At 45.7% G+C, this 27,315-nt stretch overlaps 1 protein-coding gene across 6 annotated transcripts in view; it reads left to right on the top strand.

Annotated features, from left to right (window-relative positions):
• LOC144151519 (multidrug resistance-associated protein 1-like) overlaps positions 1-27,315 on the top strand; it is a 106,459-nt gene that overhangs the window by 42,906 nt on the left and 36,238 nt on the right. For all 6 annotated transcript variants that reach the window (XM_077682596.1, XM_077682594.1, XM_077682597.1 and 3 more), the window contains one exon: positions 26,386-26,530. In XM_077682596.1, the coding sequence (XP_077538722.1) occupies positions 26,386-26,530 (145 nt within the window). The remainder of the gene's footprint in view (positions 1-26,385; positions 26,531-27,315) is intronic.

Here is a 27,315-nt window from a genome sequence, read left to right as displayed (position 1 = left end):
ATCTGGACAAGCGCTGGGGGCACTATAAAACACGAAATCTTTCGAATAAAACCAACTTGCATTTTCTCTTCATGGCTCCTTTAATTGCTTAATATTTTTCTTATTTTAGAGTTTTTCAAAATATTGTTCAAGCAATTATTTCAATTTGCGCTATTATAACGATTACATTTGTAACTCGCGAAATCTGCCTTATTGTGGAAATGCCGGGTGTTACACGGTTCACCAGTTTCCGCAATTATTTTACAGTTTTTTAAATTTTTTATTTATAAATCTTGTTCGACTAATTATCTCCATTTACCCTATATAATGATTACAGGTGGAAATTTCCCGAGATTCTCATTATTGTGGAAATGCAGGGTGTCACACGGTTTGCCAGTTTCGGTGATTACTTTTTTTATTTTTTAGTTTTTCAAAAAGTTTGTGCGACCATTTATCTCTTCGCTATTATAGCGATTACAGGTGGACCTCCCACGAAATCGGTATTTTTGTGGAAATGAAGGAGGTTGCACGGTCCTTGCTGTGGGCAAAGAATGGCACGCATTAAAACGATTGTGGACGGACGGGTCGTCTCCTTAATAGGACAGGGCAATAGGCAGTCTGCAGGGAGGCTGCCCATTACCAGAAGATTCTGGCGAAGATGCACCGAGGGGGAGGCGTCCGAGGCACCCGTGTGCTGCACACTGGTCAGGAGGCTACCTGTTTGCCTTCCAGAAGACTGTGGCGAGAACGCATTATTTGGAGACGATGTGCGGCATGTCACTTGTCGGCGGAGGGAGGGGATCACATGGCTGCACAGCGGCTACGTAGAGCCATGCGTTAGAGCGCAGCCCTTAAGCACCCGCTCCTGTGGTTTCGCGTAGTCCCTCAGCGATGGACTCGTTGTAACCGAGAGAACGAAGACGCCACCGAAGATAGAGCTGGCAGGAAAACGGAGGTTGCAAGTATGACGAAAGTGTAAGGGGGGGGGGGCGCAATTCCGCGACCGTGCGAGACGTGCTTCACAGTGGCGACCCCTTACGAGATAACGACAGAGTATGCCGCGAGCCGTCGTGCATTAGCTGATGACGCGATCACTTCCTGAGGCACAGCATCTATGGCCGTCGCCGAGAAGACTACAGTTCGCGCTGCACTCAAATTTCGCATTAGCGAGTGTCGTAATTGTCCGTCATTTTCTTCCTCAAGAAAACAACTGCGGGGTATGAAACTGCAGTGTTATGATCCAAGAATAAATTAAGTTAAATTACAAAAATGAAAGAAACTAAATCAATAAAAATAAACTTGCGGCCATAAAAAGCCGGGCTTTCAAATTCATACAAATACGCAGTCTTATGTGTCCGAGCGAATTTTTCATTTCGCTTCAGTTAATGTTGTAATCGTGGACCTACCATAGAAAACATTTTGCAGAACATTTTATAGTTAAAGCAACTCTTCAACACTTTAGATCAACGCTCTCACTCTTATCTTCGCATCTGGAAGCATTGCAAAAGTTATAGCTATTGCCAGCACAGAGGAGCAGTGCGGGTTTTGCTCGTCCCAGCAAATACGCCTTCCGTTTCTGCTTCGCTGTTGTGGTTTCATTTTAATGTCGCCAACATAAGGAAAGCCGGCAAATAGCCGCTACATCACTGTAATGACGTCATTCCAGCGGTAGAAGAACGCCAAGACTGGGGAAGAGAGAAAATTATTTATACAAGTTTGTAAGTTATCTGATGGGGACAGAGCAGTACTTTTTGTCTGAGGGACTTTCCGACTCCCTGATATAAGTGCTGGTTGTCTTGGTTGACTACTTTCTGCAAGCATTCAAGATTTAGAACAAAGTTGAAAAAAGTGTTGCAGGGTTGCTTATTTTTGGCCAAAACAAAACATTTGCGCAATGAAAAACCTACATTATGGATTCGTTTTTGGCAAGAAAACCTGACCAGGAAATGAAAACCGAGCACAAAAAAATTAACAGAAAAAAACACGCTTGCTTCTTGTTTTTTCTCCGAACCCGTTCGAACCCGTTCGAACCGGTTCGAACCGGAACAGAATGGTGCGCCGGAACTGAACCCGAACCGAACCCGAAAGGCTTGAACCCGAACCCGAACCGAACCCGAAAAAATTCCGGTTCGACACCCTGTTTAAAAGCGTTTCTCATTCCGTTGGTGAAAAACCACAAACGTAGAATCCTCGGCCAGAGAAACGAGCCGTAGTCCGCCATGGCTCGGAAACATAGAAGCTACCGTTGCCAGCGCTTACGCTCTAGACCGCACCGGTGCCGCCGTACTTCGCTCCTAGTTTGTGACGCAATGGCAACGTCACGAAAAAATGAAAGGAATGCGTGTGAGAGAAATACCAGCGTTGTTTGCTCATTTCTCAGCAAATAACGCATCGTCCCTCGTCGAACAAAAGGCGAGAGAGCTTAGAAATGTTTGATCTTTAAGTTAAAGCGAAATTTCATTCAGCCTTTAGTGTCCCTTTAATTGTGTCAAGAATAGCGTGACCGTCGGCAGACAGAGTTACAGAAGGGTGGCACTGTGGCGTAGAAGGGTACTCGCACAGCCATGCAGCAAAGTGTACGGAGCGAGGCCTGCGGGGACGAGAGTTGAGAATGCGGGGGTTGCAAGTACGGAATTGTGTATAGTATACGACACATAACAAGAGCGTTGATGATGCACAGCCGGTAATTTTTGTGCAGTCCAGCTCTTCCTTAAGCGAGGTATCTGAGATGTGAAAGCTGGATTATCTGATTCCAGAGCGTCCGCAGAAAAATGGTACCGAGTTCCTCGCATTATGTAAGGTGAGGCCGAGGATCCGGAGGGTATGAACGTGCGGAATGCGGGGGCCAAAAAGTTGTACTTGACGAAGAAAGCTCTGCGGTGCCACCCCACGTTTGCTACTGACTACGAGGAGAGCGGATGATGAAGCCGAAATAGAGAGGCCGACAGACGTGAGGTAGCCCTCGATGACATCACACTCTCACTGGAGATTGTCCTCTAGTTGGCCCGGGCTGCCCTTGGTTGACCAGAGCATGATGTCATCTGCGTATATAGAGCAGGAGAGAAGGGGGATGGCGTCTAAGAGTGCAGGAAGCGAGACTAAAGGGATGTTCAAACAAATTCGGCCACCTTCGCAATTGAGATGCGAAGACTGAGGAAACATCGGAGATGGTGGTCTTTACTAGCTTCAACTTGGTTTTTCTTAGGTCTTCCCTCTCTAAAGAGAAAGATGGTTAAAAAAATCGAAGCTTTCTTCGTACAAAATGAGTTAAATGAAGGTTTACAATTCATCATTTTGAAAACCAAAATCCAAATTGCCACACTTTAAAGTCAACTTTAACTCGGCCAAAGTCCAAAGTGAGCACCCGCGCTATACACCCAAAGAAAATGATGAACGCCAATTTCATAACGCGAGGGACCAAGGTTCGATTCCGACCAAGGGAAGCATTTTTTTGCTCCTTTCCAAATGGCTGCACATGCTATTGTTGACCGCTGCTCCTACCCCCGTACTTCTCGGGCCTCCTCTGAGATGGGCCAGTAATTCATGTTGCCGGTTTCACGGCGTAAAAATGTCGAGCACGATTCCCGGGTCCTCGCTAACCCCATTTTTTTTTTGAGGCGTGCACTCACAATACATGCTCCCGCTCTACTTGCCTCCTCGCCACTTTGACACACACATCTTGGTTTCGAATTTTCGCCCTCTCCAATTCACCGATAATTTATTTATTTATTTATTTATTTATTTATTTATTTATTTATTTATTTATTTATTTATTTATTTATTTATTTATTTATTTATTTATTTATTTATTTATTTATTTATTTATTTATTTATTTATTTATTTATTTATTTATTTATTTGTTTGTTTGTTTGTTTGTTTGTTTGTTTGTTTGTTTTCATACCTCAAGGGCCTCTGTGGTGGACGCATTACATGAAGGTGGTACAATAATTTGTTGACTAGCACAAGAAACGAGGAGGGGGGGGGGGGGGGAGGGAGGCTCGAGCATCATACCAATATTTCAAGCAGATTTAGAAATAATTGATAGGAAGAAATGGAGAATAAGAATACATCGCACGACGTGTTTTACATCGAGAAGTAATAAGTGTTGAAGCAACTTTAGCGCAAATTACGGCAGTAAAGTGGTACACAAATACGTACAATTGGTATTCATACGACGACAATATTCAAAGGTGTACTATATGTGACACAAAAATAACAGATGCGAACATAATATGGGCATGCAACACTCTAGAGAGAGAGAAAGAGAGAGAGAGAGAGAGAGAGAGAGCGATTAACTTTATTTTGAAACCTGTGTCCAAAGGACTGCTCGACTTCTTGGTTGGGTTACAGGGACTATAGTCCTGGCTATAGTCGTGGCTGTCTATAGCCCTGGCGTGTTTTTAATGTGGTTCACTAGCGTGGTCCAGTAGACATCTTCAAACTTCTTAGCACTTGGAATGATGACGGTAAAATGAAAAAAAAAAAAGCCGAGAAAAAACAGAAAAAAGAAAGCAGAGAAAAGAAAGGAAAAAGAAGAGGAACGATGAACAGATACATCATACAATTCCGGGTACCGTGAGCAATGATTTAAACAAGGCCGGATCTTGAGTGAGTACCACGTTATTGGGAAGATCGTTCCATTCTTTGTCAGTGCGAACAAAAAAATGATTGTGCAAATGTGCTGGTACGCGGGCAAAGGTATGATACTCGTGTTTCGTTTTTGCTACGACTTGACGCATGTATAACTTTGGCGTGACGTAAGAATTGGGTGATAATGAGTAGTGAAACCTGTGAAATAATGCCAGCCTTGCAAGCTTCCTACGGTGGTTGAGGGGAGGAAGGGCTGCGCGCGATTTAAGGTTAGCTACGCTGGTAAATGATGAATAATCGGAGAAACTGAATCTAACTGCACGGTTTTGGATAGCCTCTGTATTGTCGATAAGATAACATTTATTCGGATCCCATATTGCGGCGGCATATTCAAGCTTTCGGCGGATTAGTGTTTTGTAAGGTAGCAGTTTCAAGGTTGAAGGGGCGAGTTTCATCGTACGCTGCAGGTAACCGAGAGATCATATAGTGCTTGCGATTACTTTATTGACGTGTGTGGTCAAGATAGATCGTGGGTAATATAAACACTTAAGTATTTGTACAGTTTTGTGGTTTGCAAAGATGAGCCTGAGAGAGTGTAATTATAAACTAAATGGCATGCACGTCGGGAAAAGGACATTATTTTGCATTTCGGTACGTTTACGTATAAGGTCAGATTGTAGGTTGAGATGGTCTTGCTTACATGTAATTTTGGCATACAGCACACAATCATCCGCAAAAAGGCGTATATTATTAGTAGTGTCAGACGGCAGGTCATTAACATAATTTAGGAACAGCAACGGCCCGAGTACTGTGACTTGAGGCACACCAGAGAAAACTGGTGCTGTGTTAGATTGCGCACCATTTACTACGACAAACTTGTCGCCTAAGAAGGAAATTTTCGATCCATTTAAATGACAACGGTTCGAGATTGGGAAGGGATAGTTTATACATTCGGCGGCGGTGCGGTACTTTGTCGAAGGCCTTCTCTAAATCAAGGAAAATTACGTCTGTTTGTATGTTATTGTAGAGGTTTACATGTAGATCGTGTGTGAATGATGCTAGCTGTGTTTCGCAAGACAGCCCTTTGCGAAAACCGTGTTGTGAGTTGGAGATATAATTATTGGGCTCAAGGTGATTAATGATATGAGAAAAATTACATGTTCCAGAATTTTAGATGGTACAGATGGGATAGGAATGGGGCGGTAGTTTAACGGGGATGTTTTTTTACCGCTTTTAAAGGTGGGGACGATCTTACGTAGCTTCCATATAATGGGATGCAGCCGTACGTTAATGACTGAGAGAATAGCAAAGCAAGCATAGCACTAACAGGTCCTTTGGCGTTTTTTAGGATTTTAGAAATAACTTTGCCCGGTCCAGTAGCCGATGATAGTTTCATTTTGTTTATTATATTCATTATTCCACAGGGTGTAATTTCTATCAGGAGCATTTTTTCAGTAATAGCTAGTTCCGAGTATTAATGTTGGTTCCTTTCGCAAAAATTGAACAGAAGGTCATGTTGAGTGCGACAGCCGATTCACCATCACTAAGTTCCACGTTTCCATTGTTGTGCAGCCTTATTGGCTCTGGAGAAGACGGATTTATGGCTTTGCAGAATTTCTTTGGATTATTTTGTAGCATATTGGGCAGCTTTATCTAAAGTTTCGCTTGACAATACGAATCTTTTTTTTTTCAAGCTTTTTTACCGCGCTTTGATAAGCTTGCCACGTGGAGGGGTTATTGCAGGCTGTTGGAACTTTCGAAGGCGACGAAGACGACCAGGCGCGGCTACAAGATGGACGCTTTATAGACCGGTTCTCTGTACATAGTGTAAATATATCTGCTTTATATCGACGACGGCCTCCTCCCTTGCCTCCCTGGACGTTTTCCACATGGTGCCGAAACCCGGGACGTCAAGCGACACGACGAGGTGAGCCATGCAGCGGAATTCAGTTCTTCGACCGCCATGCTCACCCCGAAGCGAGGAGGAGGCGTCGAGACAGCGGAACCGGCTCCGGATCGCCCAGAACAGCCTTCTCGAATTCAATCGGAAGCTTATTGCCGAGATAACGCCTACTCTAGAGCACAACAAAGACGTGGAGGCCGCAGTTTCGATAGCAAGGCTCCAGCACAGTGCCGACCGACTTGCTGCAATCAGCGAGAAGCTGGATGCCCTTGCACGCGGAACCAGTGTTGATGGCCAACACGACGACGCTCTAGAGTCGGCCAAAGAATCATACAGAATTATTTGTTACCTCGAACAGAGACTTTACGGACAAGAAGCCCTCCCCCCTCAGGAGCCACATCTCGCAAAAGAGGGCAGAAGGCGACAGCTTCGACAGTATGAGTCGATTCATACAAGCGGGTGTAATGAGCCTGGGGAGGAGACCGAAACTCGCGTGAAGCCCACGACTTCAACGACATTGATGGAGGTTCGGGTAATAGGTTATCAAACCCAAGAACCTTCAAGCTTGGCTACATCCCCAGGTCCAACGACGACATGCGCCTCTGTGAATGACCAGTCGGCTGAAACGGCGCTTGAAATACGACAGACAAATGCGCATTCCTTGATCAGAACTGAAGGCGCCGTTACAATGGGAACTTCACACCAGCAGCGAGAGGTAACTGAGCAAGAACCACCGCAATATATGCCAGCTCCATCAGCAACAGAAGAAAACACCCTGCAACAGGGGATAGCTTCAGAAGGTGACATCGTCAACGTATGTAAAACTGAAGTGCTCGAACCCTCCTATGCGTATGCAGTAATGACATGTCCGGATGACCATACGCAAAACGACTTCTACAAGAGCCGAAGTGTAAGTCTGGATGACGGTGAAACACGGAGGAAAGTAAGGACAACTGTGCCAGTCAATACACAGCCGTCCTTAAAAGACAAGTCTGATTGTGTTTCCGACATGTGTGACCATGACGAGACCGCGCACGACATATCAAGTCAACACAGAATACTCACCGATGCAAGCAACAACTCGTCTATGCTATTGAAGGAAGCTGTTCTCACGCCCCAAGATGTGCTGTCAGCCATGACAGAGACAACGAAAGTGAAGCCGCTGCCCCACTACAAGAACAGGGCCACACAAAGCAGAGTACCTAAATGTACTGCCCACAAAACATCGGACCACACAACCGCGACACGGCAGCGTCACATCAAGCTTGTGACAACTGAAAAAGGCTGCACATCGCCTCCTAGAAAGAGAGCAACGAGTGATACCCCCATCAGCATAAGGACATCGAGTATCAACCAAACCTCCAGAGGTGTTCGGAAATCAAAGAAGAGGGGAGGAGTAAGTGCAGCCACCGAATGCCACAGAGCCCAGAACGTGAATAGTCAACATTTAAACCGAGAGGTCAAGCGCAAACACAGGACCTCCATGAAGCGACTATCTCCGAAATCGGTCTGCACACAAAACTATGCGGGAATACATGCTGTTGGCTCGTCCCCTAACATAGTCGTGGTGCAGAAAAACAGATCGAAAGTCCGGAGAAAAGCAAAATCTAGAAGAAAACGAAGGCCGAAGATCAGAAAAAAGATCACTGCAGACACCGGCTAGATACGAACGACAGACTGACCAGTATCTTCGCCCAGGACTTGGTTAAGCTACATTAACGTTTATTGATGGTACCAGCACCGGTTTTCTTTTTCTCGCTCGCACGCACTGCTGTCGGGCGGGAGAATGTTGGAACTTTCGAAGGCGACGAAGACGATGCAGGCACATAGCTCTACAGACATCTAGGAAAAAGACGAAGACGACCAGGCGCGGCTACAAGATGGACGCTTTATAGACCGGTTCTCTGTACATAGTGTAAATATATCTGCTTTCTATCGACGACGGCCTCCTCCCTTGCCTCCCTGGACGTTTTCCACACAGGCTTTTGCTTTCCTAAACAATTCCTTCTTTCTACGTATTTCTTTTTTAATTGAGTTAGAAAACCACGGCGCAGATTGTTTGCGTTGAACTGTAACTATAAGAACATATTTGTCACTTAGGTCTTGGAATTTTCTGCGAAAACAAGGTCCAGTTTTGTTCTACTGAGCGGTCATGGAAACCTTGTTAGAAAAAATGTTGAATTCTTCCAACTCAGCGACAATTATTTCATAATATCCCTTTTCGTAAAGTTTAATTCCTTTTGCTATAGGCTTTTGTGTCTCAAAGGAAGAGTTCAACGCGGCTAAGATATGGCTTTATGATCACTGATTTCTTTTAGGTAATGTACTGCTTGTATACTGCTCGGGTCGGACATCAGAATTAAATCAGGAATGTTTGAGGTATGGGCGCTCTGTCTCGTAGCTTCGGTTATAATTTGGGTTAGCTGAAAATCCTGTAAGATACTCAGAAACTGACCGGATTCCCCGGCGGTTGTGCGATATTGATCCGTCCAGTCTATAGCAGGGTAGTTAAAATCGCCGCATATTAGTAAACTAGCTAGAGGATATTTTTTTCCGATTATAGTCCAGTGAGTCGTTGAAGTGACTGCGAAAATCGGCGTCTGGTTTTGGTGGGCGGTAGCACGCTACAATTACGGTAAGGCCTGATGCGGTTCTACATGCTACGCAAAGTATCTCTAATGGGCTCTGGAATTCAAGTTTAAAATGACTAATCGAATTTTTTATTCCATTGAGACAACACCCCCTCGGTTGAACAAGTGATCACGGTGGCGGTAAACGGTCAATTCTGGCATGAACGGAGTAACTTCAGCGTCAGTGATATGTGGCGAAAGCCATGTCTCTGTAAGAATGACCATATCACAATCAGATGATTGGATGACGGCGGATATTTCGTCGCGCTTCGGCATTAGGCTATGAATGTTCGTGTAAAGGATAGAATATGTGACGTCATTAGTAGTTGTCGAGACACGTGTTGGTGCATGAAAAGGGGGTGGCTTTGTAAGGCAACTTTCGATGATTTTTAGCTTTTGCTAGATCACCCGCGGTACATTCTCTTTAACCAACTTGTCAGAAGCATCATAGTAGTAGGTTTTCTTGCCAATTAGAAGTTTTTGTAACGTAGCTCAAAGGGAGCATCCTGTTCCCGAGTGAAACGAACTATAGGTCGCGGTGAACTGAGTGAGTGGCGGCAGAGAAATCCTCCGATATGCTAAATAATGTGCCCTTGAGTTTGAAGGCTTTGGATAGAACATTATCCTTAGTCTTGTAGGAAGTGAAGCTAACAATTATTGGCGATTTTTGTTAGGAGCAAATCTACCGATTCTATGTGCTCTCTGAATATCCTTTGGTTCTTTTTTTTTTTGAAAGTGAAAGTCTATTTTGTAAAAAGAATACATACATAATATTATACAGACAAGGGTCCCATAGTCGACAGACTGTAAGGGGACCCTTGATGATGAATACACAAACAAATGTTTGAAAGCAGCAAATGGGCGTATCATCTCATCATAATAGTAAAAAGACAAGTGAAGTTAATCTATAATATACATGCACTCAACAACAGTAAGCCTAATATATATAAACAAAAAGTTATACAATGTGAAGTAACGTAAAAGAAATAACGGCACAAGCAAACAGGAATGTAACTCATAAATACGAACAAAAGCAGGATTGTAATTAAACCAGAAGAAACTCTCTAAGATTGTTTTTAAAGCATGTAATAGAAGACGACGATTTAACCGTAACAGGCAAATTATTCCACAATGTGATAGCTGCGAAACAAGAGGTTTTCTTACCGTAATTAGTTCGAACAGGTGGTAACAAGAAATTATTATTACTTGAAAATCTGGTGAAGGTTTTGCTTCGTAAACTAACAAGATCAATGAAATCATAAGAATGGTAAGAGTGCAATAATTTGTAAAAAAATACTCCCAGGTTATAGTGAAATACTGCATTAATTGATAGTATGTTATTCTGACGTAGAAGGCCTGAAGCAGAAGAACGACATGAACTAAACGTTATAATCCGAATACACTGATTTTGAATATGTTGAACCGATGAAACGTGTGAAGAGTACGCGTTGCCCCATGAAACAATGCCATAATGGAAATGACTGTGAACAAAAGCAAAATATAAAGACAACAAAGCATGATGAGGAAAAAAGCGCCGAGCTTTGATCAAAGCTCGTATGCCAAAAGCGGTTTTTTGCTTAAGATTGGAAAAGTGCGATTTATATGTAAGGTTAGGGTCGAGATGAATGCCAAGGAATGTAACGCGGTCACATGGTGCAAATAAATGAGGCCCAAGTTTTAGTCCAGGAAAAATAGTGATAGTTTTCTGGTGGGACCTGAATACCATAAATTTAGTTTTTTCCGGGTTAATAATTAGGTAATTGTCCCGGCACCAGTTTATAACGTTGTTAAGCACTGCATTCAAGTTAGAGGTAAGGCAAATTATTGATTTATTAGATAATGATATTGTAGTATCATCCGCATACAAAACGCAATGAGAGGGATTAATGCAATCGGGAAGGTCGTTAATATATAAAATAAAAAGTAAAGGACCTAAGATTGATCCCTGGGGAACACCTTGATTAAATGTTCTCGTTTCAGAGAAAGTATCAGCAACATATACAGTGTATTTTCTGTTTAGTAAGTAACTTTTCAAAAAGGATAATGCCGGTCCGGTTATGCCATACGTTTCTAGTTTATTAAACAAAATTTCGTGATTAATGGTATCAAATGCTTTAGTAAAGTCTAAAAAAACCGACCCCACGAAATTTCCAGAGTCAATAGATTTCTTAATAAAGTCAGTTAACGAAAGCAAAGCTAGGTTAGTGGAACGTCCAGACCGAAAACCGAATTGACAAGGGTTTAGTATATTAAACTTAGTTAGGTAGCTATTAAGACGTTTGGAAAACAGCTGTTCAATTAGTTTACTCAGACAGGAGAGAATGGAAATGGGGCGGTAGTTAGATAGTAATAATCGATCACCTTTTTTGAAAATGGGTATCACTTTTGCTTTTTTTAAAGAAGATGGGAACGTTCCAGACCTAAATACAAGATTTATTATATGGGTAAGTGTATTTACGATTAAATCGACAACTAACTTCAAATGACGAATAGAAATGTTATCTAGGCCTGGGCTCCTGTTTTTTAGTGTACCAAGCGTAGACCGGACTTCTTCTGGTGTAACCGGGAATAAAAAATTCCCCCGCATTTCCCCTAGGGGGAGAATGTGAAAGTGCGAATGCACGGTTGTCGGCCCGCTTGCGGCGCTTGCGCTCGGCCCCCGCAGCCCACTGCCTCGCCGCCTTCTCTTCCATCTCTTCCATCGGGTTTGTAGTATCACGTGTACACCACGCAGTTATCAAGCCGCTATAACGCCGCTGAGTCGCCAACGCACGCCGCTGACGACGTAGTTTGAATGCGTTAAAGATATAAGGCGCGTTACTCACACTGATATCAGCGTGGCTTCCGTGGCTTAGTCGGTAGCGCGTCGCGCTGCGGCCGCAAAGTCCTCGGATCGAAACCTGGCGCCGGATGCTGTTTCTTTTTTAAATATAGAGGAGCACTGCGGACGCCGCCGACGCCGCCGCCGCCGCCGCCGCCGCCGGCGGTGGATGGTTTGGGGTCGCTTATAAAGTGCATTCGCACTTAAAAGAAAGATTGGCTAGCACGGCGCATACCATGTTGCGCATTCACAGGCTGAAGGGTGTTATTGTAGACAGAGGAAAAATAATCGCAAAAAGCATCGGCAATGTCAGTAGGTTTATTTAGGTTTGCTCCATTGTAGGTAATTTTTTGTATTGAGGCATTAACTGTAGTCGTGTTAAGAAAGGTACTAAATAGATTCCATTGTTTTTTTGGGTTATTTTCGTGTTTAGCAAATTCATTCACATAATAACGTTTTTTTGCCTGTTTTAAAAGAATGTTTAGGAGCGAGCAGTATTTTTTGTAACGCTTAGATAAATTGGAATTAAAGGGCTGCCTTTTGGTTTTCTTGTAGAGATTATCTTTCTTTCGCATGCCTTCTAAAAGTCCATTAGTAATCCAAGGATTATTCGGGTAGCTGAATCGTTTTTTACATTTAACAGTAGTAGTGCTAGATGACACAGCTCTTAAAAACGCCGAAGAAAAGTGCTGCAGTGCTCGTTCTGCATCATCCATAGAGTTAATGGTACGCCAGTCAGTCGCCCTGATAGCTTCTATAAATTTTACCGAATCAAATACGGATGTGAAATGAGAACTGCATTTTTCAGGTACGTCCGCGTCAAAAATAAGCAAAATAGGAAAATGATCGGTGATATCTGAGTCAAGAACGGCTGGGAAAGGTTGGGGTGATAGGTTAGATAGTGCATGGTCTAATAAAGTGCAGGGAGCATTGCGCACGCATCTGGTGGGTGAATGTATCAGTGATTCGAATCCAAACCCAGTAAAGCAATCTGTGTAAGCTGTAGACGAGTTAGATTCGGTGTCAAGTAGGTTAATGTTTATGTCACCAACTAACAGAACGTCCTTATTTTCGAATGCTAGCTGGTTAAGAATTCAGTGAGATAGGACGAAGGGGAACGATAGATGCAACCAATGACGAACTTTTTATTGTTATGGGGAAGTAGTGACCTATCCGTTTCTATCCACACCGATTCGCAATGATTAGTAGTGAAGGACAGATCATGTCTACGTGTGTACGAGATATTAGGCGATATGAAAACTGCTGTTCCTCCATGGCTATCTGAAGCTCGATGACAATACTCTGATTGATATGATGGAAAACTGTGCATATTGCTGTCAGAATCAGAAAGCCAAGTTTCTGATATGCATATGAACGAGAAAGAATGGTTCAGTGAAGCTATGAAACTATTGATTGTGTCGAGGTTCTTCTTTAGGCTTCGTGCATTAAAATGGATTAAAGACCGCTTGTTGTTAGAAAGACGGATTTTTGCATCATCGGGTGACAGCAAAGCCATTGGTTGCAGTTTGCCAGCAGTAGCTCAGAAAGCTACAAGCCTGAGGATTATGAGAAAACCCTCAAGTCCCTCTCTGTGTCAATGCGAAAGACCTTGCTGTCCTCGGTTTTTCGGGCCTTTATGCGACAGTTGTCCGTCCATAGGAATTGCCAGTGGTGCTCTTTCTTAAGAGATAGGGCCTTGGAAAAAAGCTTCTTGTTTTCAAAAGTCAGATGCTCGTTAACGAAGACAGGCACATCGGTGTTTCCAGAAAAACCAATGTTGCTAGTGCACAGCCTTGCCTTGCGCGCCTTCCGGAGGAAGTCATTCTTTTTTTCACGCGAGCAAAAACGAACGATTATGTTTTTTTTCATTCTTATTTTTCGACATTGTTGGGACGCGATGCACGACGTCAATGTCCGTTACCTCAACAGGGCACTCAATGGCGTTTGCCATGGTCTGTAAGATCTCATGGCAGTTTTCACCTTCCGTCACAGGAACGCCCTTGATCTCAATGTTGTTCAGTCTCGAGTATTGTTCTAGTTCGCCCACCCTTTTTTCGAGAGCAGCGTTGCGTGCCGAAAGCTCGTTATTTGACGCAATCAGCTCCGCCTGTTTCGCCTTCATCAAGTCATATTCCGTACTTAGGAAGTCAACAGTCTCAGATAGCTTAACGTGTTCGCCGAGTCCCAGGTTTTCTAACTTCGTCTTAAACTTTTCGGCAAGCGCATCTAGCATACCATCTAGCTTATCATCAAGCAACGCCTCAAGGGACGCAATCTTCTGAGCTAGCTCAGCATTAGTAGGCATTGCACCACAAAAAATGAGCACCAAAACGCCACAAACGCTGGGCAGCAACAGTCGCGGCAAAACAATAACCAACAGTTGGAATTTTTCGGCAACCAACCTGCAAAATAGGGCAGATGCGACTTAGGAAGCGTGTCTCGTCGCCGCCACTGCTGCTGCCAAATGAAGCCGGGTGAAAACCGAAGAGTGCTATTTTCAAGTTGTCTTTGCAGATATTAGTAACAAGGTTTTCGCTGTCTCCCCAGGATTCGGACTCGCCTTCACTTGCGCCATAGAAGACGAGGCTGCAACGACGCGATCTATCCTCAGCGTCATTTAATCTTTCATCAATGCTGGGGAGTCTATCGGATGTCTGGGTGGATGATGTCAGTAAATCAACATCGGTTGACATAACGGGCAGCAACTTGCACTGCTCTTCGGTTTTCACGATACGCGAAACCAGTTCAGGAAGGGTCTGTTCAGTGCTAGTCAGTCGTGTGTTAATAGATTTTTTTCAGCCAGGATTGCAGCCTGGTCAGCTTCTACAGTTGTTAGTAAAGCGTAAACAGTCTGGTCGGTTTGGGTATTTGAGCTACGTGTGGTTGGGCCAGGGTTTTCCTCTATTTCTCCTGATAGCAACAACAATTCACGAGTAATGTTAACACAGCTACACAATAGTAGAACAAGGCGGCGGGGGATCGGCAGCTGCACCAGGGAACGATTACTAGTCTTCCCAGCAAAAAAACGAGATTCGTAATTCCGTACCTGCGTGATAAACACGAGCGGTGTTACCCGCTGAATCATGGCGCAGCTGACGAGCCCACGAAGCACTGGTTGCCGGGCGCGGTGATGAGGGACGTTCTGGGAATCCTTCTGTAGAAATGATGATGGCGCCATCTCTCGGTCCAGATGTTTGGCCTGATGGTCCCAGGTGGAGAAGGGCATCCGGCGGGCGACGCATGCGCATTAGCTCCTGGATTGCCGAGGCTTCCAGTGCACAAAGCGCTTGTCGCATCGCCGCAGGCGTCGACGAGGCTGATTGCAGCGACAACCTGCGTGATAAACACGAACGGTGTTACCCGCTGAACCATGGCGCAGCTGACGGTTTCTGTTAACGATTTGTGTTAAATATTTCTGTTAACGATTCGCACGGACAGAGCTGAAACTGGTGGGCTTCCAGCTACAAAAACGACAGTTTGGCGTGCTGTTGCGACGCCATCACACTTGTAGCGTCATGTACAATGGGCGCGGTTCCACTACCACGTACTTCCCGTTCAACAATCGTTAGCAGGCGTGTGCGCTGCATTACTTTATACGCTACAGCGTAAAAAATCCAGAATTTTTAAAGCAAGGGCCTAAAGTGCGCAATTGAGCGAAAAAACAGCGCTGTTGTTGTGCGGCCCACGGCACACGAAATGGCCACCACTGTAAATACTGAATAAAAATACATTTGAATTCGTACAAAAATTGGAACCCGATTTCGAGAGTATTCACACACACGTTTCCAGCGGAGGAAAGAGCGTAATGCGTGCGGCCCTGACGTCATGTCGCGTGACAGGTGAACGGGTGGGCACGTGGGCAGAACAGGTTCACGCTAAGGAAGACTTCGTTCCGGAGAAGCTATGGCGTGAAGTGTCTCCAGTCGGCCTGCACATGTGATTCGCCCCCAAAGGACGACCACACGAAAGCGAAGAAATGGAGCAGTGCAGACGTCCTTGACGAGTATCGCGAGGTGAAACTTTAATCATTTCGCCTTCAAAGCACGTAAGCAGACACAAATGCCCGACCAATTTTCGTTGCTCGCGCACTGATCACAGTGCATTACTTAGACGGTAGAATGCGTTCCATTTTTCTTTACTCGCAAAGTTGTGCAATTCGTACCTCATGTAATTGCGCTCGGTACAAAACAATGCTTTAATTAGAGGATAGTTTGCATTTAAGGGCCTAAATTGCAAAATTCCCACTTTCTCAATTAATGTTATGATGTGCCGAGAATTCTAATAAGTGCTTGGGGGAGCAGGCGCTAACGAATGGACAGTGTGCTGACTATGTACAAACGTGCGAGCAGAAAATGCAAATCAAGCTGCGGCCATTTAGCCGAGTATAAACTACCCTAGCATTTCGTCCCTGGAATCTGTGGTGGTGCAATCGTAGGCGGGACGTGATCCTCAAGTTCAAGGTCCTACTTTGCTGGAATTCGACAACTTGACCTCTCCTGAAGTCTCAGCGCGTGATGCAATTAAAATGCTTGTGACCCGAGTTACCGATATTTCTTCCGGTTTTCATACAGTGGCGCTGCTACAAGGGCCACAGCGAGATAGTGCGGCGTCCGTTTCATCCTTACGATGCCCTTCTGAGAGAGCGTATACACGCGTGCAGCGCATCGAAGAACCCCTACTGTCAGCTACGGGTCCTAGCTGTGGTATGATTTCGCGCGTGGCGACTTGTCATTGTCTCATAGCCGTAGAATAATGTTAAGTCAGATTTCCAGCCCATTATTTGTGAGCTAGAATTTCCCAATCGCCTTAGATTTTGCGCCTGTGTTTAGTGGCGTCACCCAATCTGTTAGGGCCCCCCGCTGGCATCGTAGGTGTCACCATTCGGCGAGCGCCGAAAAAGGTCATGGTTAATTATTGTTTCGTAATTGGCTGTGATTGTTTGATTGATTGATTGTAGGGTTTAATGCGGCGACGCAACGCAGGCGATGAGGCGAGCCGTAGTGGAGGGCTCCGGATTAATTTTGACCACCTGGGGATCTTTAACGTGCACTGAAACCTCGTACACACTGGCGTTTTTTGCTTTTCGCCTCCATTAGAAAAGCGGCCGCCGCGGTCGGGAATTGAACCCGCGACCGCGTGCTCGTAATTGGCTGTGCCTAGAATGCGGTATACTTTAAGCACATCGCCAAAGCCACGTCCACCTGCATTATGTAAAATCTCGCGTATGACACTGCTCCGCCCTCCATTATCTAACATAAAGTAATCCAACATAACATATATAACATAACGTAACGAAAGCAATCATTTGAAACACCAGAAACTATTTTTATCTGTGAGAATTATAATTGAAACTAGAGATTTAAAAATTCTGCAGAAATTCAAGAATTATCTACTAATGCGCAGTATTCTTATTCCCCTTGTCGGGAGTGTGAGTTTTTTACAGCCAAAGTTTTTTGGTTCTAAATCCTGCCCGATTTACTTGATTTACTCTGTTATAATGATTAGAAATGGAACATTCGCGAAATCTGCATTGTGCCATGCTTATACGTTTTGCGATTTTCTTTATTTTTTATATATTTTCTATTTTTAAGTTTTTCAAAATTTCGTCCAACCAATTATCTTCGTTTACGTTATTATAACGATCACATTTTGGTCATTAAGGGTAAGAGAGTGGATCCTCAGAAAAGGCAAGCGTGGCAGAGGGCGGCAGAAAGTTAGATGGGAAGATGAGATCAAGAGGTTTGCGGGAATAAATTGGTCGCAGTTAGCCCAGTACCGGGGTAATTGGAGATTAATGGGAGAGGCCTTTGCCCTGCAGTGGGCGTAGATAGGCTGGTGGTGATGATGGTGATGAACGATTACATTGGTAACTTTCCCGAAATCTGCATTATCGCGGAAATGCAGGGCATTACCCGATTCGCCAGTTTCCGTAATTATTTTGTATTTTTATTATTTCTTCAGTTTTTTTAAATTTCGTTCGACCAATAGACCCTATGCAAAATGCGCCCCGCCATCTCACGTCGACTCCGGTAAATAGGTCCGCCATTTTGGTACGGTCGTTTGAAACCGAAACCAATTAGCAAAACATAGAAGGCGGGCATTGACCGCTCTTGGTGATGGACTACAATGCTGGAGCATTGCTTCGTGCCGCAGAGCACGCAATGCGGAAATACCGGTTCAAATGGAGAAAAGGTACGTTAAGTTCCACGCTTTTGAACGAACTTTGTGACGCGAACTGTGCCGGCGCGAACAACCTTTGTGACACGCTGGGTGCGGTGCGCTTGGAGCGAATATTTGTCGTTGGTTCGCTAAGCGCGGGGTTCCGTAGTCGCTGTCCGTATGAAAAATACAGCTGCGTTGGAGTTCTGTTGTCCAGCATTTGTGTTCTAAATGAAGCCTGAGCGTGCGCCGCCTATTCACGTGACTGACAGCGGCGCTCGACCGGGAAAACAGTACCACACGTTGCCAAAATTAGGCTGTTTCTTTACTCATCCCTGTGGCTCTGCGCCCGCTTCATTTCATTGTTAAATGGTACCGCTTAGCCCCTACGCGAGCCTTTATCTTACCTAGGGCTGTAAACAAACTTTTCTTGCCCCACTACGCCGTCACGGCGCGGTTGAAAATTTCCTCTGCGGCGGGCGCGCACGGTATGGGAGTGTGTTGTTCGTTTCTTTACGTTGCATTTAGCCGCGTGTCGTTGCAGAAGTGGGGAACACTGTTTTATGATGATCTAACGGTGGAAAATTCGAGCTTTTGCACTTGGTTCCCGATTTTCCGGGCTGAAAGGTTTGTTGTTACGCCAAGTTAACTTGGTGCCCATTGTCATTCCAGCAACGATGTATTTACTGTCGAATACTTTGCGACTAAAATACACACTCACTCCTCTAGTTTTGTCACATGCTGCATGCATGCCTCCGACGTAATGATAGCGGCCATTGATGTAGGTAGCTGAGACAATTTTCAAGTTTTATTCAAAAAGAAAAAAAGAAAACGGCCACAGTTGCATCAGGCTGCCGCGCATCAGCTTGAGTGCTTTTGCGTTTTTTGTATCCACAGTGAAAATCCCAGTAAATTAAACTACTTCACTGATTTATAGCGCGTGCAGTATAGCAAACTGTGGATATAAATGGAACAAAAAGAAGCATTGGCGCACCCCTGCATGTCGCGGTCTAGTAAACACGACGTTGCCCAGCCTCTGCGTGCTCGCGAGATGACCACGGCGAAATGTGCATGAATGCTTGCTGGTAGCTCATAGGTGACCGACCCTTCAGGTGCCATGCCAGTCGTTGTTTCTGTCACTGGAGGGGGGGGGGGGGGGGGGAGGAGCGGGAGGCCAGCACAACTGGGGCAAAAAACTCATTCCCAAGGCTACCAAGTTTTCTCCCAAGCGCCTGCACGGCACTTTGTTGCTGCTCGCATTGCTCCTGTACTCGACGTGCATCGAAGAGACGCAGTGGCAAGGGAAGGGAGGGGCCATTTTATCGCGGGCTTCTCCAGTCAATGTTTTGGACACTCGCTGGCTTGATGCCCTGCTGTCTCGGACATCCCCACTGTTGTGGCAGCTCAGTGTACGCAAGCTCCGGTGGCGCCTCTTAAAACCTTCGGCTTCCAAGATGGCGAGTAGGTGCACAGCAGCCAGGATGTGACTCCATGCTCCACTGCAACCCGCCGGGCACTCGCACGATGCCTCCCCAATCGCCCCACTGTCCGTCTCAAAGGTGAGGCACACAACATAGGGCCGGCCACTTTTCTTCTGGGAGCGAAAGCAGCTTCTGAGCACATGGATGAGGCCCAACCTGCAAGAACAGAGAGAGTATCAGTAAATAACACTCAGGGAAGAACAGGGCTAGTCCGCTACTGTTTATGGTAAAGGGACAAAGCAGAAAAGTCGCCGCAAGTAACAGACTCAAAATGACCAGATTTTGTGTCTTGCTTAACACTGTTGCAAGGGCAATAATCTACACCTCAAACAGCAATAATGTCAAAATTGTTCGTCAAGTTTGAGTGTGCAAGTATCTCTGCATGCTTTGTTAATGCATTTTTCAAAAGAAGGAAGTTTAACATTTAAAAACCTGAGCGTGCGTAATGATACCAGTACCCGCATAATCGTGTTCGTCATAACTTAAGCAAGCAATAATATGATTATCTGGAACTCACTTCCAGAATCTTTCGAGATAAAGAGGTAAACATTCGGGCTATACCGATGACCCATCGAATTAAAAAAAAATCTTCTAGTTCAGTGAGTTCGAGCTAACGAGGTTTTACTGTATTATCTATTCGTGCACACCAAAAACATGCGCTTTAGAAAAAAACACAACCACCCCACCGCCAAAAAAGGAGAAGACACACAAACAGATTTTTGCGCAGAACATGCGCAATAAATAATGAAAACACACACAAAAAAAGAAAATTCAAGGCGTATTCGCGCTTTTGTAGTTGACTTCGCCGCAAAGCACGATTGCTTTGCGGCAAACGCGCGGGCGGACGACCGTCACGGAAAACGGCCGCAACCTTTCCGAAAGTAAAAATCTTCGCCAAAAATCACCCCGTAAATTCCATGTACAGCATTTGAAAATACCTAATCCACCCACTAGCGGTACGGTCTGGCGATTGTCGCTCTCCTCTTTCAGGGTTACTGCAACAGGGTCGCCGCTACGCATTTGCGTGGTAAACAACGGTGAACAAAGTGCTCTACAAATGCTCATACCGGTTAACTCGCGTCAAGTAAAAACAAAGGATTTACTTACTGCGAGTCGCCGTGTTTGTCCGCACCGATGAAGGCGAGCAATGCGCCTCGGTGGCTAGGCGGCATGCCCTGCTCCGCTGCCGCTCGGATGGGTCTTTGGCGCGGCACCCCGAGTGGTATGAGTCTTCAGACACAGTCGGCAGCGCAGGCAAGTCCTTCGTCCACAATCCGCGGTCGAGAGCCGGAAAACACCGTCCAGTTTGAGCCATACCGCGTTACCGTCACCTACTCTTCCACAGTAAACAATACGAGACTTCCCGATCAGCGCCCGTACCAATATGGCCGACGGTCTCGTTTACATCAGTGTTGCTAGATCACCAAGCAATTTCGCATAGGGTCTATTATCTCCGTTTACGCTATTATAACGATTACATACGACACTCTATAGGAATCCACATTATTGTGGAAATTGCATGCGTGATACGGTTTGCCATTTTCCGTATTTTTTAATAAGTTTTTAATCTTCTTACTTTTGCAAAATTTTGTCCGACCTATTATCTCCATTTGTTATTATAACTATTACATTTTGAACTTTCCCTAAATCTGCATTATTATGGAAATGCAGGGCATTACACGGTTCGGCAGTTTTCCTTTTTTTTTTTTACTTTTCTAGTTTTTCAAAATTTAGTTTGACCAATTGTCTCAATTTACGCGAATCTAACGAGTATAGGTAAAACTTTCCCGAAATCTGCATTATTGTGGAAACGCTATGCGTTATACGTTTTGCGATTTTATTTATTTTTTTGCTTTTTTTTATTTTTTAGTTTTTCGAAATTTCGCCCGACGAATTATCCTCATCTGCGTTATTAAAACGATTACATTTGGAACTTTGCAGAAATGTGCATTATTGTGGAAGTGCAGGGCGTTACACGATTCTCCAGTTTCCGTAGTTACTATATACATATATTTTTTTTTTGTTTTTCAAAATTCCTTTCGATCAATTCTCTCAATTGACGCTATTATAACGATAATAGGTGAAACTTTCCCGAAATCTGCATTATTCTGGAAATCCCAGGTGTTATGCGTTTTGCCATTTTCTATAATTTTTTGTATTTTTCTTATTTTTAAGTTTTTGGAAATTTTGTCCTACCAATCATCTCCGTTTACGTTATTATAACAATTACATTTGGAACTTTACCGCACCGCAGCGCACCGCAGCTGCGAAGCGCCGACTGGAGTGAAGGGAGAGGAGGCGCAGTCACGTGAGAGAATGCAGAACTAGCGGGTTTGTAGTATCACGTGTACACCACGCAGTTATCAAGCCGCTATAACGCCGCTGAGTCACCAACGCACGCCGCTGACGACGTAAAATCTGCATTATTAAAGGGACCCCGAAAAGCTTTGTGAAGGTGGCAATCAAATGCATTCAGGTGGTAGAACACATAACGGGGGATTTTTGAGCCAAGTGTGAGCCCCATACGTTGTACAGATAATTTGTAAACAATTTTTGAAGATCGCCTTTCTCAACCGATGAGCGCGACGCCGCAGCGAGCCGACCGCGGGTGACGCAACGGCGATCGCTGCTGACGCAACGGCGAAGGCGCCCCCTGATTCGCCCAATCGCCGGCAAGGTCGGCCGCCGGCGGCGTCACTGCCATTGGCTTCCGGCTGCTCTTCCTCCTTCCTGCGCGATCCCGAGGCAAAGGCGCAAAGGCGGGTCCGCAGTGATTGACGCGAGCCTAGGCGCAGGAATGTAGCTAGCTGCTTTGAAGGAGGCAGAGAGGGAGGAGGAGTCGATCGGCAAGTGGGGAGGGGTGCATTTAATTGCTTCTGGCGCAGCTAATACTGAATGTAGATCAATAATTCCAACGGCATTGCATCGCTATATTGGTGCTACGTGACAATACAGGCCTTTTGTAACTTTTACAGAAGGCTTTTCTGGGTCCCTTTAAGTGCGAATGCACTTTATAAGCGACCCCGAACCTTCCGCCGTCCGCATAGCAACAGCTGCGGGTGCGCGCGCTTTTCGTCTTCCTTAGCAACGGGGGGAGATGGGCGCGCGCTGCCTGGCCGCTGACATGGCACATACCCACGTGGGAGATTGGCCAGGAATAAGTGCGAATGCACTTCTTAAGCGAGCCTGAATCGTCCGCCGGGGAGGTGGGGGCAAGTGCGAATGCACTTTATAAGCGACCCCGAACCTTCCGCCGTCCGCATTGCTCCTCCTCCTCTCCCCTAGCAACGGCGCGCGCCAGTGAGTTAACGTAAACTCCCCCGTGTGATCACATTGCGATTCCCAGGAACCATTAGACTGTAAGGCACCATACTGTGAATTAATAAACAATTTAAGTGCGATGCACTTTATAAGCGACCCTGAATCCGCCGTCCGCATTGCTCCTCCTCCTCTCCCCTAGCAACGGCGCGAGGAGCGGAGAGGAGCGTCTGTAGCAACGGCGCAGCGACGTCACACCCCACGTGACCCGCGCGCGCTCCGCCTCCCGCGCCGTGGCTGCGCGCGCCCGCGCCGGCTCCCGCACCGCTCCTCGCGCCGTGACGTCACACTCCCACGTGACCGCGCGCTGGCGCCTTTGCGTCTGCTCCCCCTCTGCTTGCGCCGTGACGTCACATGCTCTGCAGCTGGCGCGCCTCTCCCCCCGTTAGGTTTGCACTCACCCTCGGCGCGCGCCTCTCCCCTCGCCTGACAGCTCCCCCTCGCCGGTACTGCGCCTCTCAAGGCGATGGCACAATTACTACGCCGTGTACTCTCGGCGCAAGAAATGCATTCGCACTTCCTCACGATTCCCTTCGGGGAGGTGGGGGCAATTTTTTGTTGTGCAGGGCGTTACACGGTGTTGAAGAACCAGGGCGGGGACCGCGGGACGTGGGTGATTCGTTTTAATGGCGGATGGGACTTTACAATGATGGTGATAGTTGAGGGCAGCTGCGAATAGCCACCTCTTCCTCTTCTAATATTTTTAACAGCCTCCCGGCCGGCCGATAAGTGGAGGAAGGTTCACTAAAAATTAGGAGTTACCTTTTGGAGCCAACTCCAAAAAACTATTGCCCTAGTTCACTAAACAGTCCGTTGTAATCAGAACCGACGTCATCTCCGTGTAAGCTGCACATTGATAGTTCCTTCTTCTGCTTCCACCTATGTTTCCACCTTCTGTGGCACATGCGCTTTGTGGAGTTGGCCCAGCGCACGCGGATTGTCTTTAGCGTGGTCTGTTCTGGATGACCTGGCAGTGTTCGTGCACGCTTCGTGTGGCATGAGCGTCGGATCGATTGTCGTGTCGAGGAATTCAAGCGCTGCCTGGCTCTCTCCATGCGTAGAACGCTCCTTCTTCGTGAGGCTGCTCTTTTCTTTCTCGTTGTACCGATCAGTCGGCATTTGGTAACGTGCTTTGATGAAACCATGTTTGGGGAAGTTGCGCGTTCACATCGTAGGCCCTTCCAGTTTGGCCGTTTTCGCGGCATTCGTTTGGACATAGGGGTATTCAGGTATTTCTTATGCTCTACCATGGTAAACGAAATTCTTTCTGAAGCCGTGCTGCCGTGACGGCATCTATCAGGCGTCTCCATGGGTGAGTCAAAGTTCCTTCAGTGGTTTCGATAGCTCTGCAGTGCTTCTGCAACCTGTGGTTTGTGTGGTCCTTCATTAGGCCGTTTCTTGAGCATTGACCTTGTTGTCTTGTCGCTAAAACATTGCACACCAGACGGCTCGGCCGGCTCCTGCTCAGCGTTCTTATTGATCCGATGATTAGTCATTTTTGTGGTCGGTAAGCTAGCCATTTTATCTTTGGGGTCGCCGTCGTCTGAGCGAGTAACGCCAACAGGTGCCTCCACTTGGCTATTCCATGAACTAATAATCTCTTGCTTGAAGGAAACAGCTTTTTCACTGATTTCGATGAGGTTCTTTCAGAGACGCCGTCAAATTGCTGTTATCGTTCAGAATGTGACTGTTCTCCAAAGTCGATTCGTTGATGTCTACGGTACAATCCTGCTTTTTCAGGGCTGTTGTAACAAAGTCATCGGTACAATACTTTTACAATTCCGGGAACAATCGCTCCATTCTAAATTTGGTCAACAGGATAAGATCTTCGAATTCATAGGCGGCTTCATATTCTTTCTCTAAATCATCCAAGTCGAGAAGTACTTCAATCTGGCTGTCCAGCTTTTTTAGGAGCACATGTTTTGTCATTAGGCTTTTCTTGAGCGAAATAAGCTCACCGATTGATGGTGTCTCGGTATTCATCCCTGATTTTATGTCGTTGATCAGTGTAGTGGCGTCGTTTCGGATTAGGTTTCTTCGTTCGCACAGGGCCTCCATGTCCCTGCTCGGCGTCGTTAAAATCTTTAGGTCGCCGAGAAGAGTCATGATAGGCGAGAAACCGAAGCCGTTGATTCCGTTGGTCCCCGCAGGCGTCCGCTCGGTAGCGTTGGTGAGGGCGCCTGGTCGTTAGTTGCTTGGTGAGCCCTCAATTGATCCGTGGGTAGTCACGTCCGCCTGCGGCCCCTGGTCATCGGTCACCGTTCAGTCCCATCGCAGCCGTGTCACTCACGTCATCGTTGATTGCGGCCCACACACTCCGTTCTCCAACTGTGTAGATCTTCCCATCCTGGTCACGGCACCATTTTGTTGAAGAACCGAGGCGGGGACCGCGGGACGTGGGTGATTCGTTTTAATGGCGGATGGGACTTTACAATGATGGTGATAGTTGAGGGCAGCTGCGAATAGCCACCTCTTCCTCTTCTAATATTTTTAACACACGGTTCGCCAGTTTCCATAATTATTCTATACTTTCCTTATTCTTTTAGATTTTCAAAATTTTGTTTGACCAATCATCTCCCTTTACGCTAATACAGTGAATCATGAGTGATTGCAGGTGAAACTTTCGCGAAATCTGCAGTATTGTGGAAGTGCAAGGCGTTACACGGTCTGGCTGTGGGTGTACTCGGCAAAGGATGCTACGCATTAAAATTAAGAAGGTAGGATACTGATTAGAACCACCACCCTCGGCTGCAGGAAGCTGAGACAGAACCTCCACACACCAACGGCAGACGCTCAGCTTCCGCTTAAAAGTCTTAAATATCCGTATGTCGCCGGTTGGCCCTATAGACACTGAGTTCATAACTATCCCGTAGTTTACACTTTAAGCTTCAAATTTGTTTTTTCCCATCGCTGTATTTTCACTGAAGTGGCCTTTCACGTTGGCCTCGTGGTCGCTTTAATGCTAGACCCAAAGTAACGCAACCGTGATCGAAGGACACGGGAACCCCGTGAAATGACAGTCGCCTATAGAGCCTCTATTACAACGATTTTCAGCAATTTTTCCAGTTACACCAAAAGTTGTTTGTCAAATGGTTTTCACCACTTTTGTTTAAAATGCATTAAACGTTTCTGTTCCATTTTGTGCCATTCACCCCGCACGAGTTGTAGCGTCGACAACAGCGCTACAGCAGCGCTTCACAGAAAAGCCATCCTGGCAACATCCAACGTTCTGTACGCCTTCATACACCGAGTGTGACGACAACTGTTACGTCATCGTAATAGTCTTTGAAGAATATCTTGTTTCAAATCATATCAAATAGAGCTTTATTATTAAACGTCGGTAAAACGTCGACAATGCTGTCAGCAACTATAGCAAAAACATGTAAACAGCTTCGGAAATACACGTTCTTGAATTTGCCTACACAAAGCAACTGGAAAGAAGAGTTGGACGCATTCCCTAATGGTGCCCCTTGATTCTCTACCCGCCTGCTACACGCGTGCAGGTGCTTCGATTCTCCTGGCCACCCTGATCCTCGCCCTGTGCGGCCTCAACGCTTCCGGCAGCCTCCACGACGAGGCCTTGAGCCGGCTGGTGCACGCGCCCATGTCCTTCTTCGACACCACGCCTCTCGGACGCATCCTCAACAGGTGCGCATGCGCGTACATACGCTCCGAAACCCGACATGCAGTTGTTGATCTGCGTGATTCTTGGGACTCCGCCACTAAGAGCGCGATAGCTCCGCGTACGCTGAGGGCCGGGCCGAATGAAACCAGTGGGTTGTAACTGATTCAACTTGGTCTGCGTTCATTGATTAACGCGATTAGTTTAAACTTAAATAAACATGGTGCTGTAAGATTTAAAGAACGTAAGAACGATAAAAACCAGGGCACAGTGTTTTCCTCAACGCACTTATTTCTGCTTCAGGATTTACCAATACCGGTGATAAACCATGACGGAGAAATAAACGGAGCTTATTACTATTAAACTTATTATTAAACGGAGAAATTATTATTAAGCTTATTATTAAACAGAGAAATGACGGAGCTTGTAAAGGCATTGCATTAAAAAAAGCATGCATACGTGCTGCTGAGCTGCCTCACGAGCAATGCATCAACCAACTGTTTCCCTACACGTGGTAATGGCAGGTGGCGATGAGTTTTCGTACGATTTGAGACATTTATGATCTGCTTTAAAAAATAAGATATAAATGAGCGAAAAAAAGAGCAAGTTTTCTTTATTTTAAAATCTTAGTATAGTTTTTTCACCCAACCAACAATCTAAAAGAGCTCCGAAAGTTCACATTTTCTTTTAAAACCGAAATTTCGTTCGCGTTTAATGCCTGCTGAACTTCGAATTTATCTGTATGACGAAAACCAGGCTGTTGGAGCTTGAGCTCTTCGAAATAAGCGCCACTGCCAGTCAAGCCACAGCA

This window comes from Haemaphysalis longicornis, unplaced genomic scaffold (assembly GCF_048455015.1).
Source record: "Haemaphysalis longicornis isolate Haplotype H1 unplaced genomic scaffold, Haemaphysalis longicornis Haplotype H1 scaffold_9, whole genome shotgun sequence".
Classification (NCBI taxonomy): Eukaryota; Metazoa; Arthropoda; class Arachnida; order Ixodida; family Ixodidae; genus Haemaphysalis; species Haemaphysalis longicornis.
This window is presented reverse-complemented; position numbering and strand designations above follow the sequence as displayed.